Source organism: Heteronotia binoei, chromosome 1 (assembly GCF_032191835.1).
Source record: "Heteronotia binoei isolate CCM8104 ecotype False Entrance Well chromosome 1, APGP_CSIRO_Hbin_v1, whole genome shotgun sequence".
In the NCBI taxonomy this organism is placed as follows: domain Eukaryota; kingdom Metazoa; phylum Chordata; class Lepidosauria; order Squamata; family Gekkonidae; genus Heteronotia; species Heteronotia binoei.
The window spans coordinates 93,587,686-93,609,099 of NC_083223.1; the positions used below are offsets into that span (position 1 = coordinate 93,587,686).

The following is a 21,414-nucleotide window of genomic DNA, read 5'->3' on the forward strand; positions in this document are numbered from 1 at the left end:
GAGAAGCCAGGCAGGATGATAAAGAGGGGAGAAGAAGGAAGGAAGGAAGGAAGGAAGGAAGGAAGGAAGGAAGGAAGGAAGGAAGGAAGGAAGGAAGGAAGGAAGGAAGGAAGGAAGGAAGGAAGGAAGGAAGGAAGGAAGGAAGGAAATTAAACCTGAAGATGAAGCAGAGGAGGACACAGAAATTCTGCTCCCCCAATCATTGGCTCCTTGAACATGTTGGATATTGGATGTACACCTAGAGTTAAAGCATCTACAGTGGTATTCCTATTCACTTCAGCTTTAGACAGCTGTTTCCCCATTATGTATGTAGACATTACCTAGTAACTAGGGGTGATTCTCCGCTAGGATTTTAATTCCTGCTTCAACCTTGTCCCTGAAATTACATTTTATACTAAACTTGGGTTCGCCCCCTGTTTTTATCTTGGGTTATTTTTCATTTCTACACTAAAGTGAAGTCACCCCATGTCCCCTCCCTCTCATTGTCCCAGGTTATTATGCTGTTGTTTGTAACAAGGTTTACTCACTCCTTCATGGGCTATCCCGGGTTAGTATAGAAGCATAACGCATTTTTTAATCATTATCCCTCTGCCTGCATATTCACTGATTTGTCACTTGTCAGCCTGTGTAAGGTTTTATTTCTGTAGGAAGGTTCTATTATATATTTCCCCATTCTTTTCTTGGTTGTCCATTTTGGGTTGCGCACTGTGCAGTTGCTACTAAAATCCTATCTTATTTTGTGTTCGGGTTGTGGCTCAATTGGAATGGAATTGGTGGGGAGGCTGGCTTCTCCCCCCCACACACATCCACATTGGATGGATTTGAGGGACTAAAATGTGGTGTGGGTGCCCCCACTTCTTGACTGTGAAGGAGACAGCTGATTGGGCAGTGTATGGCATACTGCCAGGATATTCTTTTTGTCCTGTTGGGAGGAAGCCGCATTTCCCCATAAAGCTGTCCTGCCTCAATTTCTCCTATGTTGATCCCAGGGTTTTGGGGTGCTGGGTCCTAAGTCTGGCTGCTCCTTGGTACTCTGGATGTTCTCTATTTCTCTGTCCTCCCCTCACTCAACCTCCAGATTCCCTAAAGGGTGAGTCAGCCCTGTAGCCAAAATTTCAAATGTTGGGGGGCATTTAAATTTCTCAGGTGGTACTATTTAAGTTAATTAAATCACTCCTTCCCCACATGTGAATCTATTGCCCTAAAGCCCCAAAAGGTTACCAGAAGTCAGCTGTGCCATGGTGGCCAAAGGTGGGGGGGGGGGGAAGGCAAGAGGCTGCAGCTTGAGGTTTCACAGGTGACATTTGCAGAGCTTGGAGAGTATGACCCTTGGCTTTCCTCCAGTGCTGCTTTGCAAATCTCTGTTGGCTCATGTATTCCTTTGACATCCATTCACACAAGCTTCAGCTAAGCCAGTTTTCCTCTCCACCGCCTGGCAGCAGTTCAGAGACCACTGGCATTTCTGGGCACCTCCCCCATGAAGTCAAACAAGAGACCACCAGGGCAGCTGGCATCCTGAGGTCCCTGGGTCTCACCTTCAGCCTCCTGTAGAGCATGTCTTGGTGCCAGCTGCACCACAAAAAACATCCCCAGCCAGCCACAGGATCCCCCAAGGAGGCAACTCAGTGCAGGAATTTGACAATGGCATGATCAGGCTGCCCCAATTGGAAGGCAAGTTTTCAGGGAACAGCTGTCTGGAGGGAGTGGGATGCACAAACCTCATGGACTGGCACCCCAGCTGAAAGCCTTCTGCAGAAAAGGCACAGAAGCCAACAAGGTTGGATTTGGGTGCACCCAAAAGCCCCACCAGGTAGTCTCAGCCTGGAAGGGCCACTGTAGCCCCCCTCACTCTCTTGACTGCCTGGGTCTCAGCGCTGCTGTTCCACACACACCCAGGGTCCCCCTGGCCAGGCTCTTCTGCAGCTGCCAGCCCAGCCAGCCCAGGTATGCCTTCAGGCATACACATGCTTTTCCACTCCTAATCTCTTCAGCCAGACTCTCAGGTGTCACCAGCTGCTGGCCGCCAGCTGCCAGCCTCTGGCACAATTTAAAGGACCCATCAATCAGCTGATTGGCAGGCCCTTTAAGAAGAAGAAGATATTGGATTTATATCCCACCTTCCACTCTGAATTTCAGAGCCTCAGAATGGCTCACAATCTCCTTTATCTTCCTCCCCCACAACAGACACCCTGTGAGATGGGTGGGGCTGAGAGAGCTCTCACAGTAGCTGCCCTTTCAAGAACAACTCTGTGAGAGCTATGGCTGACCCAAGGCCATTCCAGCAGGTGCAAGTGGAGGAGTGGGGAATCAAACCCGGACCTTCAAGATAAGAGTCCTTGCACTTCACCACTACACCAACTGGAACAAGAGTGGGGTGGCAATGGTGCTGGCAGCAGGGAGGAAGGCCGTGGGTTAGGGATCATCAGGAAGGCCCCAGGGACCTTAGGGAAGATCTAGTTGGGGGGCCCCTGGCAGGAAGTCAGGGGCAGGGCTCCCACAGGTCCCCTCATAGCTGGAAGCCTGGGGTGAGCTCTTCTCTCTTCCCCTTCCACCTTTCCCTTGGACTAGGAGCTCAAATGTAGAATTAATACCTGGAACAGACAGGCAATTTGAACTGGGACAAACAGTGGTAAAGAAAAAAATAATCAGGGATACATGGAAAGTAAATGGTCTTGAGTTGAACTCTGAAAAAACTCGGGTTTAGATCCTAGTGGGGAATCACCCTGGGCAATGCCATGCTTGCAGTTTTATGTGTACACTTCAGCACATGCAGAGGCTCTGGAATAATTTCACTGGGCAGAGAAAACACTGCAAAGAGATCCAAACTAAAAAGCACCTTGCCTATATTATTTGGTTGCTCTCTCAACTAGACTAGCTTGAAGACCATGGAATTGGAGCTTACAAAGCTAACAAGACAGGAGATGTCTATTGTTGCAGAGTAAATTCCTCACAAAAAAAAACCTGGAAACATCTCTGTCCAATTCAGACCTCATTTGGGCAGGAGCTCACTGGAGTGGACCTCTACATTTTATTGTGCTCTTCCTTTCACCTCCACTCCCAAATACTTGTTTCTGGGTTCTATTGTTCAAACCCCCTGTAAGAATTTTGCTGAACTCTAAAATTTGACAAACTTTCTAATATTTTTCCCCAGAAAAAATAGGAAAATAACCAAAACATATAAAGCAGACAGATGGAAATATTCATCATGCCACTGTGGCCACATAGGAGAAAGTAATTTTAAAAGTATGATGGAAGTAAGGTTTTATTATGACAATTATAATTCAAGAAGCATTTTAAGGCAGATGCTAAGCTGATATAATTTAGTATACCTTCTGGTGATGTCAGAGGTGTGTGACATATGCAAATGAGTTGTGCCAATGAGCTTCGGCCCTTCTATGAAATGATCCCTGGTCCAATTTGTGACCCTGCTTAATCAGTTCTGTAGTTGATAATGTACTTTTAGTTGTAAGCCCACAGATCTTTACATTCCTAAAACACAATCCATAATCATGCCAATCTTTGTCTTTATATATAGATAGATAGATAATTTTATTTATACCCCGCCCTCCCCGCCGGAGCAGGCTCAGGGCGGCTAATAACATCATTCAAATTACCATTATACAAAAGACAAAGTTACATTTAACATTAAACATTAACATTAAAATTCTGATAAGTTTAAAATTAATTAATTAAATTGATAAAAGTGCTAATGCTATTTGTTCTTTATGATGGCGGTAATCATTAGCAATTTCTTTCTACGTCAGTGAAAGCCAGTCGGAAGGTCTTGCAGGCCCTGCGGAATTGTTCAAGGGCCCGCAGGGCCCGCATTTCCTCTGGAAGTTGGTTCCATAGGTTCGGGGCTACAGAGTAGAAGGCCCGATTGCGGGTGCATTGCAGCTTCACCTCTCTTGGTCCGGGGGTGGTCAACAAGTTTTTTCCAGCTGACCTCAGTGCTCTCTGGGGTTCATATGGGGAGAGACGGTCCCTAAGGTAGACAGGTCCTCGACCATATAGGGCTTTAAAGGTAATGACCAGCACTTTGTAACGAACCCGGTATATAACTGGCAGCCAGTGCAGCTCGCGCAGTCCAGGCTGTATGTGCTCCCATTTAGGGAGCTCCAGCAACAGTCTGGCCGCTTCGTTCTGCACCAGCTGCAGCTTCCGGGTTTGGTACAGAGGCAGCCCCATGTAGAGGGCATTACAGTAATCCAGTCTCGAGGTGGAACATATATCAGTGTTCCATTGAGAAAATCTTTGTTATGAGTGGAACTGCCTGCATGTAGAGATAGGTTAAAGAACTGCAAATGAAAGCATGTGATTTTTTTAAAAAAGGCTTTCTATGAAAAACACTTTTGTGTCACAGACCAAAGACATCCATCGACAATACTAATTAAAAGTTTAGTAAGCACTTTAATAATGCTGGTTATAAATAATCTTCTAATGCTGTAGATAATTTCAATGAACAAATATAAATTATATAAATAAACTATTTCAGGAAACATTTGGTTTCTGGAAACAGTTAGTAAGCCAGCCCATATCCTTGAAGAAATTTTATTTTACAAAAGGTGGATGATCTTTTCCAGCATTGCTCAAATTATATAATTCCAAGATCTTACCTGAAACCCTATATGGAGGATCATTATGGAAGTATATAATTGCTAAAGATCTTGAGAGGCTGCAAGCTAGCTTCTTCCAAAATATCTTGGGAATTCCCAATTGTGTCTCTAACTCAGTAATTAGATTAGAAATTGGGCTGTGCTCCTTACAATTGATTACAGGAAAATATGCCATTAAGATGTGGTTAAAATTATTCTTATTAGAACCTCCAAGTCAAGTAATACATCTAATGAAACAAGACTCATTTTTATCAAGTGCAAATGTCTTTGACAAATTGTGTAAACTGGGATTTTGTTAGATGATAATCTATTTAATTACTATTCAGATCACTTATTGAAAACTTTAACAGAAACAATTTTGTCACATGATTGGTCTGGGCTACATACTGATTCATACAGGAAGTATTCTCCTTTGTATTATGGCTATATCCCTACAAATTCCTTTACAGTTGCCAATTATTTGGTTACTACTAAAAAATTCCAAACACAGATGTTTAATTCTTTTGACAGGATCTCCTGTTAACTCTGATCTTCAGTACTCTAGTAATTATATAATTCTGAAAATGTTGTTTTGAAATGATGTGGTCTAGATGGAAGATGTTGCTAGATTTCTTGCATACATTTTTAAATTATCTTAGTATCTGTTGTTTTATTGATTTGCTCTGTTTTCGTTTTATTCATAATTGTACCAATCGATAGTTGAAGGGATTGAAAATAAAATAAATGGGGAAAAGTAAGCCTTTTTTTTTGTTTTGTTTTATTGCACATAGTCAAAATTAAATAATAATTGGTAATCTAGTAACCTACCTAACCTGGGCTAAATGAAAAATATTCAAAATGCTCAAATAGAAAATGATACAACTTGCCAGTGTTGAACAAATATTTTGACAATAATGGAATTTGAAACTCCAATCGGAATTGTTTATAAATATTTGATGGCTTACTCTGAAAACTTCTCCAATATACCCGTCAGCTTGCAAGTGTGTCTTTTCTGACTTTACAAATATTGCAAAAAACCCAACAACCTATCCTGCTTTATATTGTTCTTTTTTGAATATTAAATGACATATAATATCTTTGGAGGGGAAAATTCAATTTGTGGAAGGTCAAAGTACTCTGTTATGAAATGATCTTGTATCTTTGAGAAGATGGCTGGAATTCAACTTTTTTCTTAGATAAAAACAGTCTTACACAACTAAACATAGAGTTTCCATAGTTGTGTGGTTTGAACTACTGACAACTTGAATCCTATGATTATATACATTTTTCTTTTTAAAAGTATCACATATCAGAAAAAAATGCATATAATCATAGGATTCAAGTTGTCAGTAGTTCAAACCACACAACTATGGAAACTGTATGTTTAGTTGTGTAAGAATGTTTTTATCTAAGAAAAAAGTTGAATTCCAGCCATCTTCTCAAAGATACAAGATCATTTCATAACAGAGTACTCTGACCTTCCACGGATTGAATTTTCGCCTCCAAAGATATTATATGTCATTTAAGAAATAAATCTGATATATGCCAATAAAGACTTTTGATTGATTGTATCACATACCAATAAATTAAAGATTGAAACAAATCTTATTTATAAAGCATACTTTTAAACTTGCATTTCAGTCTATTTTTTCATATGAAAGAAACCAGTTTTGTACAAAAGTTATAGGCCCTTGAAAATCTGTATGATCACAAGATCTACAGTTGCAGAAGAAAAGCATTTTCACATGTCTTTATTATGCCCTTTTGGAGAGGAAAGTGTAGATGACTGGGGAAGGCAATGGCAAACCACCTCGTAAAAAGTCTGCTGTGAAAACATTGTGAAAGCAACTTCATCCCAGAGTTGGAAATGACTGGTGTTTTCACAGGGGACCTTTCCTTTCCTAATCAAATTACTGTATCAGCAGAAGCCTCCGTAATGCTAAAAACAAATTAACATTTTTCTGAGTTGAATGAGCCTACATTTCTATGGCCCAACAAGCCTATGAGATCACTAAATCTGTCACATACCATCTTTACTATGTTGGCGTCAATTGGGAGTGATGTCTCTCCCCTTTAGAATCCCATTTCTATGAGCTCCACTCCACTGCAAAATAGGATCTGAGTTTTGTATCGACTTCTTATGCAGAAGTATTGTATTTTCAGTGACTGCCTTAAAGTTGTGAGGAACACTTCCATGCTTAACCGTCTAAACCCAAAACTTTATCTCCTTTTGAATACATGGTAATACTGGGTTATTTAGCCGGTTTTAAGTGACTGGTATAATTAGTGTCTGCTTTTAAATTATTGTGCTTAGCTTCAATTATTGTGTTAGCCTTTAGGATAGACGTTACAGATTTCAGCAATACACAGGAAAATATAAAAATAGCACCACTTGTATCCCTGCCATCTTTATTTAAAATGGTCTCAGGTTTCAGAGCTGGCAAAAAGATTTCTGCCTCAGTGTGAAGCTACATGTTACAGAGATGAGATGATGTTGCCACTGAAACAGGGAGCCCCCATAATGTGTAATTCACCTTGTTTTATGGCTATTGTTCATAAGAACGAAGGACATAAAAGTAGCCATTACACTTAGCCAAAAGGCCGAGAAGCAATAAAGTAGCCATTGTCAAGAGACCTGATTCATTTATTTTACAGTTGAGTTTGTCTTCCCCTTTTTCCATCCTCAATTTGAGGGTGGAGCTTGGGAGAGTGGAACTTAGGGAGAGGAAGGACCTCAGTAGGGTATAATGCCAAGCAGTCTACTTTCTGACGTAGCCATTTTTTCCCAGGAGAAGTGAAATCAATGTTTAAAATAAATAAGTAGTAAATGTGGCAGCAATCAAGCTTAATTCAGGGTGTAAACTTTCATGTGTGTGCACACTTCTTCAACTTATACCCAGAATTAAATTTTTCTGTTTTTAAAGGCACCACTGGACACAAACTTTGTTCTATTGCTTCAGACCAACCTACCAGAAGTAATAAATAAGTTATTTATGTCGTCTGGTTAGCAACTGCAATTCAGGGAGATCTCCAGCTCCCATGTTGACATTTGGCAACCCTAGGTAAATTGGAGAACATGGGATGAATTGAGTGAGAGGTGATATATCATGGCAAGTTGTGAATTTGGTGGTGTTCCCTTATTGAACTGTTTAGTTATTTCCTCCTGATCTCTGAGGTTCAAAAGCCTGTGCTGCAATTTGGTTTCACTTCCTGTTCTGGTTATTCTGTTCCAGGAAAGTCCCTGCTGCTGTTCCAGTAAAACTTTCAATCATGTTGGCATGATGTGCTTATGGAATTATTATACTGGCAATGAGGATAAAGCTATAGCAAACATGTATGGTGTGATGCCAGAGTTTGATGGAGTCAGTGACTTGTCTGAGTATGTTGAGAGGCTGGAGCACTATTTTAAGGCAAATTAAGATTGAAAATGCAGACCAGCAGAGATCTATTTTTTGACTGTGGGCAAAAGACCTATTTCCTGCAGAGGAAGTTGGGGGCACCACAAAGGCCAAATGAGAAAACTTTAAAAGAATTAAGCAGTTTGGTACAATAGCATGTAAGCCCACAACCTTTGGCAGTGGTACAGTCCCTCAAGTTGCATAGTCGCCAACAGAACCCTGGTGAAACTATTGCTGAATTTGTGGCAGAACTGCATTTTTGGCAGAATTCTGTGAGTTTGCAGATGCCCTTAATTGGATACTGCATGATAGGCTTGTGGCAGGTGTACTTGATCAGGCAATATGACGATGCCTATTAGAGAAAAAAGAACTTGATTTTAAGACAGCAGTGGACTTTGCTTTGGCCATGGGAATGGCAGCCCACCAAGCTCAGGAGTTACAGAGGAGTGAGAAAGATACAACTACTTGCATCAAGTGGTCACGTAAGGATCCAGGAGTGTGCCAAAATCACAGCCTTATTTTCCAGATAGGGGCCAGCAGCAGGAAGTCTCTATCCCAAACTCTAAAGAGCACTGTTTCCATTGTGGTGCCCTAAATAACCCTGACCATTGTCAGTTTTGGGACACAATTTGCTGGCATTGCCATTGCAGAGGGCATTTAGCACATCAGTATACCGCTCATCTGTGGCCCTGTAACCAACCAGGGTAGCAGAAGTTTCACCAGTAGACTACCAACCTTGTGGAATTATGCCAGGAGGAAAATGAGGAAGACACCTGGCAATCCAGGCTGCTTGCTATTGTTCAACAGCAGCAACTGTACAAAAGCCAGTGTGTTGTAGTAGTTAAAGTTTCAGAGTATGTTTGAGTACCCATCTTGCTGTGAAAGCTGAATGCCTGATTTTGGACCAGACACATACTTTCAGTCTAGTGTATTTCACAAGGTTGTTGTGCAGATAAAAAAGAAGAAGGTAGGGATGACAGTCTCCAGGTGGAACCTGGGGATCCCCTAGAGTTACAGCTTATCTTCAAACTAGAGATCCATTCCCTTGGAGAAAATGGATGCTTTGGAGGATGGAGTTTGTGGCATTGTATCCTGCTGAGGCCTCTGTCCTCTCCAGGCTCTACCCCCAGCTTGCCAAGAGTCTCACAACCTGGATCTGGCAACTCCCCATCCCCTGCTGATGGCCAGGGGGGATGAAAAGAGAAGACAATAATGTAAGCTGCTTTGGTGGAGAAATACTATAGTTTTCCAGTCCCCTCTGGACCTGGAAAGGGCTGGGCAGTGCATGTGGCGCATTTGCTCAGCTCAGAGGTGTTCACTTCCACCTGTGAACACTTCCAAGCTGAGTAAACACTCTGTGCCCCCCACCCAACCCCCTCCAAATCTGCGCAGACCCTAGGGCTGCCAATCCCCAGGTGGGGGCAGGGGATCCCCTGGTTTGGAGGCCCTCCCCCCGCTTCAAGGCCATCAGAAAGCGGGGGGGGGGGAATGTCTGCTGGGAACTCTATTATTCTGTATGGAGACTTTTCCCATAGGAAATAATGGAGAATTGATCTGCAGGTATCTGGGGCTCTGGAGGGGCTGTTTTTTGAGGTAGAGGCACCAAAGTTTCAATATAGCATCCCGTGCCTCTCCCCAAACTGCCCTCCAATTTTCAAAAAGATTGGATCAGGGGGTCCAATTCTACAAGCCCCAAAAGAAGGTGCCCCTATCCTTCATTATTTCCTATGGAAGGAAGGCATTTAGAAAGTTGTGTGGTCCCTTTGAATGTGATGGCCAGAACTCCCTTTGGAGTTCAATTATGCTTGTCACACCCTTGCTCCACCCCCAATATCTCCTGGCTCCACCCCCAAAGTCTCCTGGCTCCACCGCCAAAGTCCCCAGATATTTCTTGAATGGGACTTGGCAACCCTAGCAGACCCAGAAGGGGCTGGGTGGAGTGTGCGGCACATTTGCTCACCTCAGAGGTGTTTGGGGCTGCTCTGAATGCCTCTGAGGCAAGCAAACACACTGCACGCTGCTTCCGCCCAGGTCTAGGCAGGGATGGTGCAAGCGGAAAGACGGTGTCTACCCCTGCACCTGTGGCCAGGTGGCGCTCTAGGCAGCAGCCTACCTGACCTATGCATTGGCCCTGATTGGCCACCTTCATTTATAGGGGAAAGATCTGAAAGAAGATTGACTTACTTATAAAGCTTAACTGCCTGGTCATCATTTTGTACCTTCCTGGATTTGTTTTGATACAGTGAAGATAATAAAAGCAGTCCTTAATTTTTCTTAATTATTTTATTGTTTCAAGACTGAGAAACAAATGTCAAATGAATTCTTTGTATCTCTATTTTAAAGTTATACTTTTTCCAGCTCTGACTGCATCAAAACTAAGCAGAAGTCAACAAAACAAAGAGAAGTCAACAAGTGCCATGAATACTGTAGAGCTGCCTGTGTACAAATAATATAGGAGCCTCAAGGCTGAAAGAAAATGAGGTCACAGTGAATGTGTTCAGATAACCTGTTGCTAATCACACATCATCAGAGCCTGGAAAAGAGAAATGCTGACAGCAGTTACAGACTGTCTTCTATTATACTTCTTCCCATAGTTTCTAATCTGTAGCTTCTATATCTAATTTCTCACAATACAAGAACTCGTGGGCATTCGATGAAATTGCTGAGCAGACAGGTTAAGACGGATAAAAGGAAGTACTTCTTCACCCAAAGGGTGATTAACATGTGGAATTCACTGCCACAGGAGGTGGTGGCGGCCACAAGTATAGCCACCTTCAAGAGGGGTTTAGATAAAAATATGGAGCACAGGTCCATCAGTGGCTATTAGCCACAGTGTATGGAGCACAGGTCCATCAGTGGCTATTAGCCACAGTGTATGTGTGTATATAACATTTTTTGCCACTGTGTGACATAGAGTGTTGGACTTGATGGGCCGTTGGCCTGATCCAACATGGCTTCTCTTATGTTCTTATGGAAAGGACAAAGAATAGACAATTTTGAATTTTACAGTCTCCCCTAAGGGGAAGCAATGGACAGTGCTCAAGTTCATAATATTTCTTTCCATTGAGTCCCTGAGCAACGAGTGAGTTTTCTTAACACATGGCTACCACCATGTGGGTTAGGGCAATATAGAGACTCCTTTCTTTAAACATCAACCCAAGGGTCCGATTTATACATTATATTTTAGATGATTTTTAAGAATACATTCAACAGGTGAGTTATGAGTATGTATACTTGTCAGAACTGTGACTTAGCTACACCTTCCTAGTGAGTTTATACTCTGTCAGGATTGCCTCTTCATTGGCTTTTGTAGAGGAACTGAAAGTAATGGAAATAGCTCATGCTGTCTTAGTCTTTGGAAGCTACTGTGTCAGCAGTCTGTGATGCAGAACTAAAAAAAGAGTATACTTTTGTGACTAACCATTTTCCAATAATGCTTCTGACAACCCCCCGATATTGATGGTTTAATAAATGTGTATCTGGCTGCTTAATTCCAGGGATTTTATAAATGAACAGTTCAATATTCTAAATAATTAGCTTAGGGTACATGTTTATCTTACATTTTATTATGTTTTTGTTTAAAGGGTGACAAGCAGCTTCTGCACTATTGCATTGATGTTTGGCTTTTTAGTGTTAATATAATTAGAACTTCACATCACTTGATATGATATAAACAGTGCAACAAAGACATTACTATTAAGAAGCTAATATGCATTATTTTGGAATTGTAAATGGATATGCCACCCCAAACCCATTTAGGCGGCGAGCATATTTTAGCTCGCCCGCAGAACCTAATGGACCCACTATGGTCCCAGAGGGCACTGCGGGATACCTGGCCCCCTGGCGATTCTCTCGATGACCTGGTTGAGTCCTGGCAAGACCAGCTCACCATGGCCATCAATGAGATAGCTCCCTGGCGCCCTCTGCGCCCTTGTTCAAATCTGGCACCATGGTATAACCCGGAACTGCGGCTGATGATATGGAGGCTCATATGGCTAGAGAGGCAGTGGCAGTGTACTTGAGACAAAGCAATCAGAACATCTTATATACAGTTTATGAGATCCTATGAGATGGCAGTCAAAGCCACAAAGAAAGCTTACTTTGTGGCCAAGATTGCATCTGCGAATTCACGCCTGGCTCAATTATTTAGTATTTTTCGGACTCTTACAACTCTGCCACAAGGCAGACCAAATTGTAGGGAATTGGACATTGGTCATGAGGCTTTTGCAATCTTCTTCGTAGATCTCCCTGCCGCAGTTGAAACAGTATGTGAGCTCAAGGCTCTGTGCCTGTTTTCCGGATCAGCTTTAGACAGTTTTACAACACTTAGCCTGGAGGAAGTTGACTGAATTCTCTCTACTGTGCTCCCAACAATGTGTGATTTTGACCTTTGCCCATCCTGGCTGATTAAAACGTGCCAGATGGAGCTTCAATATCCTATACGGGATATTGTAAATAGAGCCCTCTCTGAGGGGCTCTTTCAAGGCCCCTCAAAGAGGCAGTAGTCCACCCACTCTTGAAAAAACCAACATTAGACCCACCAAATTGGCACACTACCGGCTGGTCTCGGATTTACCCTTTTTGGGTAAAATTGTTGAGATGGTAGTAGTGCTGCAGTTACAGAGCTTTCTGGAGGACGCTTCCATCCTAGACCCACACCAGACTGGCTTTCGCCTGGGTCATGGGACGGAGACAGTTCAGGTCGCCCTGGTGGATGATCTCCAGCGGCATCTGGATCGAGGCGGTTCGGCAGTGCTGATGTTGTTGGACCTGTCGACGGCTTTCGATACGGTCGACCATCAGTTGCTCGTCCACCATCTTGCCGATGCAGGGATTCAGGGGTTGGCCCTGCAATGGCTCTCCTTTTTCTCTTCGGTCGGGGACAAAGGGTGGCAATTGGGGGACAATTGTCCCAGAGACATCCACTTAATTGTGGGGTGCCTCAGGGAGCGGTGCTCTCCCTGATGTTGTCTAATATCTATATGTGCCCCCTTGCCCAGATTGTCTGGAAATATGGGCTGGGTTGCCATCAGTACGCTGATGACACCCAGCTCTATCTACTGATGGATGGCCGGCCTCTGCCCCAGAAAATTTAGTCCTGGCGTTGCAAGCCATGTCAGGGTGGCTTAGGCTGAGTTGTCTGAAGCTGAAGCTGACAAAGACAGAGGTCCTTTGCCTGAGTCGTGGTGATATGGGAAGGGAAATCCCTCTACCAGCTTTTGATGGGGCGCCACTATCGGCACCCAAAGTCAGAAACTTGGGAGTGCTGCTGGAGCCCACATTGGCAATGGAGGCCCAGATAGCAGCCACTGTGAAATCTGCCTTCTTTCACCTTAGGCGGGTACGGCAGTTGGTCCCCTTCCTTGAGCACAGCGACCTGGCAACTGTGATCCATGCAACGGTCACCTCAAGACTAGACTACTGCAATTCCCTCTACATGGGGCTGCCCTTGTCTCATATCCAGAAACTGCAGTTGGTGCAAAATGCGGCAGCCAGGCTGTTATTGAGTCTCTCTGTACAGGAGCACATACAGCCAAAGCTGCAGGAACTGCACTGCTGCCAATAGTATTCCGGATTCGCTACATGGTGCTGGTTATCATCTTTAAAGCCATATATGGCTGAGGACCTGTCTACCTTAGGGACCGTCTCTCCCCAAATGTTCTCCAGAGGGTACTCACATCTGGAACCCAGAACTTATTGTCAATCCCCGGGCTGAGGGAGGCGAGACTGAAGGCTACCAGAGAAAGAACCTTCTCAGTTGCGGCCCCCCATTGGTGGAACCAACTTCCAGAAGAAGTGAGGGCCTTGCAGGACCTTGCTCAGTTCCACAAGGCCTGTAAAACAGTCCTATTTCGACTTGCCTTTAGCTGAATTATAGTATAAGTAGATGCCCAACATCGCTGAACTTAATGAAATCAACACGAGCACCAAAATTGTTTTAAATCATTTTAAACTGTTTCAAAATTATCTAACTGGTATTAATTAATTATTAAAACTTTAATTGTTTATTTACTGCTTTATTGTTTTGGTTTGACTGTTGTGAGCCGTCCTGAGCCTGCTTCGGCGGGGAAGGCGGGATATAAATCTGAGAAATAAGTAAACGACACCTGCTTTTCAAACACATCAAGCTACAATTTCAGTGGCCATGAAACAAACTCTTGAGTTTGCACATAAATGTTCATTGCCTGTTGATTAAATTAAATGACAATTTATTTTCAAGAATAGCCATTATCAGGGGGGAAAGCAACTGGGACAATGCCATAAATATATACATTTAGGTAACTTCAAATGCAGTACTTCTCAATGCTGTTTACATGTTCAGCTGGGATTCATTCTGTTATCACATCATTAAGCCATATTCATCTGTGAAAGAACTTAAAGTACATCAGCTAGGCTCTAACTAGAATATACTTTCAATAAAGCTTTAAAAAATGTTCAGAGAGCCAGTTTGGTGTAGTGATTAAAAGCAGTGGACTGCGTTCTGGAGAACCAGGTTTGATTCCCCACTCCTCTGCCTGCAGCTAGCTGGGTGACCTTTGGTCAGTCACAGTTTTCTCAGAGCTCTTTTCTTAAGAGCAGTTCTCAAAAGAGCTCTCTCAGCCCCACCTGCCTCACAGGATGTCTGTTGTGGGGAGAGGAAGGGAGGAGACTGTAAACTGCTTGAAGACTCTGAATGAAGGGTGGGGTATAAATCTTCTTCTTCTTAACAGCATGCATATATAAAAGATGGTAAATATGTTCTGAGATCTTGGCTGAAACAAGGTACACTTTTGAGGATTGCAAATACTGCTCCAGAAGAAGCAATGTGCTTCTGAAGGATACAGTTAGAGTTTTGGTTAATAGATAGGAAAGGAGGTTGTTCATGGACCTGGGAGACATCATCAATGTATGGGCACATGGGTAAACGCATGCCTCTTCTAAGAATAATGGGCTTATCTTACAAGGTTGGTATATATATATATATATATATATATATATAACTTTTCTAAACAGACAGACCAAATACCATCCCCAAAGCAGAGTAATAGATGAAATATCCTGAACTTGTGCAAATTTTAAATATAACATGTACAAATGAATAAATACATGTGATATGGAAATACAACAACAATAATAATAATTTCTTCTTTTCTTCATCTCTTGTTTCTTTGTTTGTAAAACTTCCCTCATAGAGGTCCTTCTGTAGTGCCATGGTAGAGGAGCTGAGGATGTCTCTGAAATGTCAGCGTCGGTTAAAACACAAGCCACAAGCTCCTGTTATTGTGAAAACAGAAGAGGTTATCAACATGCACACATTTAATGACAGAAGGTTGCCAGGTAAAGAAACCATGGCATAGAGCTGGGAGGCCAAACAACCCCAAGCACAAACTGTTGTCTTTTTTTTTCTTTTTATTTTCCCAAAAGAACTTTTGCAAGAGTGTTTCCTGTGGAAATATGCAACCTGTACAAAATAAAATGAGTTACCTCATGCCGCTGTGTCTATGAACTAGAGACTCTGTGATCTAAGCAGTTGCAAAGGCCAGACTCGAATCACAAGCATCACGGATCAACCAAGTTTATAAGGGAAGGGAGGGGTTGGGATGGGCACATTCCACAATTGTCATGGATTCCACCATTCCTTAATGAATGAAAGTTCTATGTGAGTTTTATGGCTGGTTGCAAATGCAGACTCAGTGAGAAATGGCAGGTTCCTCTTCTGAAATTCTAGGGGTTCTAAAGGCAATGTACAACAACAAAATTCAGTGACTGGAGAAGTCTGAAAAATAATAGCTCAAAGTTCTAGTGTGTGAGGGAAAGAGACTGAGTTCTATATTCCCAAGCATGGAAGACCTTTTGTTTGCTGGCCAAAGTCTACATGCTGTATCCACCGTATGATATCAGCTGACTCAATCGGAGATGCCAGACAATGAAAATGGAATCCCCATAAATTAGAAGAATGACATATTCCTTCTTTTTGTCTGCCTCTGTTACTGACCTGAATAAAAACAAGCCCCTAAGTAAGACAGTAGAAAAGTACGTAGTTCACATGCAATGGAACTCTGATGTGACAGAGCCAAAAGAAGGTGGGTTATATTTTAGATGGCGCAAAAAGTTTCAGTTAAAAAAATGATGTACCTTATGATGCATACCTCTAAAAAACTACTTCATTGTTTAACTCTGAAGCAAATGGTTTATCTGACACAATGGAGGCTTGCAGTTTTTAGCCCTGAAAGGGTTTGGGAAACTTTCAGTCCTTCTTTGAATTGAACTCAACAGAGCCTGTGGAATTCTTGCTACTAGTGGAAGTGGGATGGGTCACCAAAAAAAAAAAAAAAAGAGGGAATGTGGGAAACTTTAAAATGGACTGCATTTCTCAACACAGTCACCATGTTTAAATGAGCAAATTATTGACCTTTTTTTTCCCTCCCCCAAACAAGGAAAAAAAATGTTCAGGTTTATTTCTGGAAACGCAAGATTTCTATGAAAATAGTTTTTGTATGGAAATTTTTTGTAATACTTTTTAAATCAACAAACTCAAGAACCTGCGTTCCGGTCAGGGGTGTGGTGCAAAGAGTGACTGGTAGTGCGTGTGCACCACCAACGTTTGGTGAAAATTATTTTTATCAAGGAAAAGGGGGAATCTTAGAAGATAAATATTTTCAAGTTAATTAATATTAAATCTAGGTGCACTACCAAAACTGCTTCTCCTACCACACCCCTGGTTACCACTAGCCTGATAACATACTGTAATGAACAGTTGTGTGTAAATGATGGAAGACACTGACCTCTTGACCACATTGTGATAACAGTTGAAGTGCACACAGTTTGCTGTTTGAATCCAATGCACAACATTAAAAACCCACACACACACATTAAAAAAAATTGTCAGTTTTAGTTGTTTTCTGGGGTGGGTGGGATGGGGTTGCTGTGTGATTTGAGCCATGTGTGCGCAGTCCAGTCTGAACTGGCACCTGAAGTCTTCTTGTATTAGGATCAGATTTTGCAAATCCTTACTCCTCATCCTGATGATGGCAAGAACGTTCAAGCTGCTACTTGAAGACAGCATATGAAAAGTGTTTTCAGGTTAATACAAATCAAATTTGCCACTGTTCTTTTAATGAGCTTTTTGAGACACAGAGTGCAATCTGCCAGAAGCTCCTTCTGTACAAGACCTCTAGGAATGAATGGCAGTTGAACATTTTTTTTTCCCGTGCACAACTTCCATTAATTTCAATAGGGTTTATACAGGAGAAGTATCTGATAATTGTACCTGTAGCCCTTTTTTGGAGGGGGGGGGGGGGAAACTGTCCTTGTGATATTCAAAACAGATGTTTTAACTGCCCTTTGGTGCTCAAAGAGATGTGATACCATCCTAATAATTTTAACTTAGTCTTATTGTAAATTTGTATCCTGAAAATAAAATGTATAACGGTGTGATATGTAGGAACATGCCTACACCCACAGTTTATAAATATAGCTTTTTATTCCAGAAAAAAAAACATTTTATTTCTTTTTTTTTAAATAAACAGAATACAAACACTATTTTGTATAAACAATGAGTCATCTGTGGATAATGGAAATAGTTGTCAATTCAGGGCATTATTGACTGTTATATCCATATTAAAATTCTTTCCCATTGGAGGTGCAAAGTGTGGCACATAGCCCAAAGTGCCCTTGAAATACCTGAGAATGATCTCTGCCTTTTCGTTCTGACTGTTTCGTAAGAGCACTAGGGAGGTGTACAGGGCCGCAATGATCTTAAAGGCATCTTTATTCACTTCAGTAGTAGTGAGGAGGACCTGTGTGAGCCGCCTGTTCCATTGAAGTGAATGGAGAAGGCTGCTTGCATAAATCAACTGGGTTATGGACTTTGACTATATTTTATAAGTTATATCATTAGTATTAGCTCTGTACATTAGTTCATTGCAACCTGATTCATGGATCCTTTAATGCATAAGTTGATGTCTACAGAACCCTGCCTTACTATCAGTGTGCATAGCTTCAAAAGAACCAGAATAGTAATAATGGCAGCCTGCACATTAAGTCCCACTTCCCATTTGTTGATAAATATATCACAAGTGTTTTTCATCTTATCAGTTGTACACAACTCTTTCCATGATATATATGTTTCACGAGATCTAATGTTTACTTTGGTCAGTCCCCTGACTGTATCAAATCTTAGTCAAGCAAAAATATTCTGTGTAAAGTAGACACAGTACTGTTTACCTGACCAAAACAAGTAAGGTATGAAATCATGTGTTGGGTACAAATAAAATTATATCATGTCCCTCAGTCCAAAGCAAGTTAGTTGTGCTGACATACCACTAAAATAAGTGGCTTTTAAATTACCACAGACCATTCTAGTGATTTCAATAGGACTTGAGTGTCACTGTTCTGAATTAGGTACTAATGCTCTAGCTACCTCTGTGGTAAGATTTTACAGAGACATGTAGGGAAATTTTCCTCACCCTTGTCCCTGTCTCCTGTCTTTCCAATGTGTGTCATACTACAGTTTGCATGAATCTAATGTACTGCCTTCAGCAGCTATAAAATAAAGTAGCTCGTCATAGCTCTCAACTTCAGTAAGGCAGTGATGCGGTGTAACAGGAATCCATGCTTGTGTTCAACAATAATTATTAAGCACACCAGCTCAGACATTTCAACTGTAGTGGTTTGTGGATCATATTACCAACAATTAAAAGACGACCTTTTTTTGTCAAATAGTCTTATTCACGACATAAACAGGAACAGTACCATATGGTAAAGTTTGCAGATCAGCATGCTGTTTAGAGTACAGGAATGGGAGGTTAAAAAATGTTGACACTCCTATGCATTGGTGCAGTGATACTTCCTAACAAACCTGTTTATGGTGCAATATGTTATGATACAATATGACATATGATATAGCACTGCCAAAGAATGCCATAATCCAGACTGGAGGTCTATAATGATCTGATTGTACAACATTTCAAGCATGATATGAAGTTTGAATCAAGGTTTTAGGTTTGTTTGTTTGTTTGTTTTAACTAGTGATATATGAAAAGCAACAACAAAATCCCCTGAATATAGGGACGTAAGAAATTGCCTTATTACATTGAATCGGAAAACTGGTCCATCTAACTCACCATTGCCTACGCTAACTGGCAGTTGCCTTCCGAGGTCTCAGGTCTCTCCCAGTTATTCCTGAGATCTTTTAACTCAGGCTTAAACCTGAGATTAGCATACAAAGTATGTGCCCTCCTAAGCAGCAGATTTCCAGGAAAGATGTATTTAATAGCACCTGCTACCTCAGAACTTGAAGACTGAGGTTCAACCTTGGATCTTTCTGCATGTGAAAAATAGTCTCTAGCACTGAGCCACAGTCTGTCCCTTTTAGAATCTGCAGGGACTGGCCAAACTTGCTAAAATAAGAGCCACATAGAATAAATGTTAGATGTTTGAGAGCTGCAAGTCATGAGTGTCAGATATTTGAGAGAAGGAAGGAAGGAAGGAAGGAAGGAAGGAAGGAAGGAAGGAAGAAAGAAAGAAAGAAAGAAAGAAAGAAAGAAAGAAAGAAAGAAAGAAAGAAAGAAAGAAAGAAAGAAAGAAAGAAAGAAAGAAACTTTAACTTTAAATGCATTCTCCAAGCCACCAGCTGGCTTGTTTTGGAAAAGTGATTTAAAGAGACGAATGCCTTCTCCAAGTCAACCAACAGGGGGCTTCAGGAACCACATAATATGTGTGAAAGAGCCACATGGCTACACCTGTTTGGCCACCCCTGTGCTATAGTATTCCCTCTTGGTAGGGTATATAAAACCTTATTTCCAGTTCTGAATTGCTGATCTGTAATCTATGACAATCTCAGTTATACATTAACTTTTATGGGTACAATAAGCTACATGAAGAATCACAGCTCTGTCCCAAAGTGTATTTATTAACATACTTGAGAAGTGAAATTGTACAGGTTGGCACTCTTAGCTTTCCCTCTTGTCGCTTTATATTGCTGTATCTCTCCACATGTGAGTAATCTAATTTTTATGTGACTTCAGAGAGGAAGAATAATATTTAGTTAAATTCCCTAACCCATTTATCTCACAGAATTTTAATTTAGGTCCAATGAACCAAACTGTTGAAAGAATGATAGTTACACAGACCAATAATGCCAACATTTGCAAACTTATAAAACTTATAAAAAGGTATTATAATAAAACTAATATTTTTAACAAGCCAGATAAAGATATAATTGCTCCCTCCTTATGTTGCCTGGGTGATGATCATAGGCAATCATAATATTAATAGAGCTATCATCATGAAAGAAGAGAAATTGTAAGGTAATTTTGAAATAGTCTCATAAAAAAAGTACTTTTTGAAAGTAATGAAAAAACAAATCACAGTGCAAAAAAGCAACTGCCATTTTTCAAACCTATAAAACAGTAATTGGAATTTGTGTTTTAAGGGTTAAAGGAAACAACTCATTAATGAAATGTTTTTCTTTGTTGCCATCTACTTCTGTACTACAGTTTCATGCTTTGTTTTTGAAAGTTATGCTCTCATTCTCTGAATAAGGACTGGTTTATTTATTTGGTTGGTCGGTTGGTTCAATTTTTAGACTACCCTTTCCTGCAGAACAGGACTCAGGGTGGTGAATATACACATACACATATACACATACAAATTACTGTATGTAATTACTGTAAATAAACAGTAAATATACACATACAAATTAACAATAAAAAGTAAAACACAACAAAACACAATAACAAAATAACATTAAGGTCACTGATAAAACCACTGCCCTGCATGCGGGGAGGGGAGGCAGGAAGACAGGAGCACCAGACCAATGGAAACTGTTGCTGCTTTCAACCAAATGCCTGGTGAAACATCTCTGCCTTGCAGGCCCTGTGGAATTGCATTAGCTCTCTCAGGGTCTGAATGTTATTTGGCAGAGAGAGACTGGAGCCAGGGCAGAGAATTCCCTAACCCTGATTGTGGACAGCCAGCTGTCTCTCAGGCTGGGGATCATCAGCAAGTTTTTATCAGCTGAGCATAATGCTATCTAGGCTGTATATCGGGAGAGGCAGTCCTGAAGGTACATGAGCATTTAGGGCCTTAAAAGTTATCACCAACTACTTAAATCTGATCTAGTAATCCACTGGAAGCCAGTGCTGCTCACACAGCATAGGTTTAATATGAACCATTTGTAGGGTTAGGGCTGCCAAGCTTCTGCCGGGGGTGGGGGAATCCCTCACCTGGGAGGACCCCAACCCGCCAGCAGGGAGCTGGCCACCAGGGGGATCCCCACCCCTGAAGAGTCCTGTCAGCATGCACCATCGCCAGTGTGATGACATCACCCAGAAGTGACATTAATGCTCCAGGAACAACTCTGCCACAAGGCAGACCAAATCATAGGGAATTGGATATTGGCTGTGAGGCCTTTGCAACATTTTTCATGGATAAAGTCT

At 41.6% G+C, this 21,414-nt stretch overlaps 1 protein-coding gene across 3 annotated transcripts in view; it reads left to right on the forward strand.

Moving 5' to 3' along the window:
* GRIK2 (glutamate ionotropic receptor kainate type subunit 2) overlaps positions 1–21,414 on the forward strand; it is an 896,645-nt gene that overhangs the window by 869,013 nt on the left and 6,218 nt on the right. Inside the window, exon 17 of one of the 3 annotated variants that reach the window (XM_060237503.1) lies at positions 15,166–15,310. In XM_060237503.1, coding sequence (XP_060093486.1) covers positions 15,166–15,310 — 145 coding nt within the window. Of the gene's footprint in view, positions 1–15,165; positions 17,486–21,414 lie in introns of those variants that run through there. The other 2 variants (XM_060237506.1, XM_060237504.1) reach the window with 2 other exon arrangements.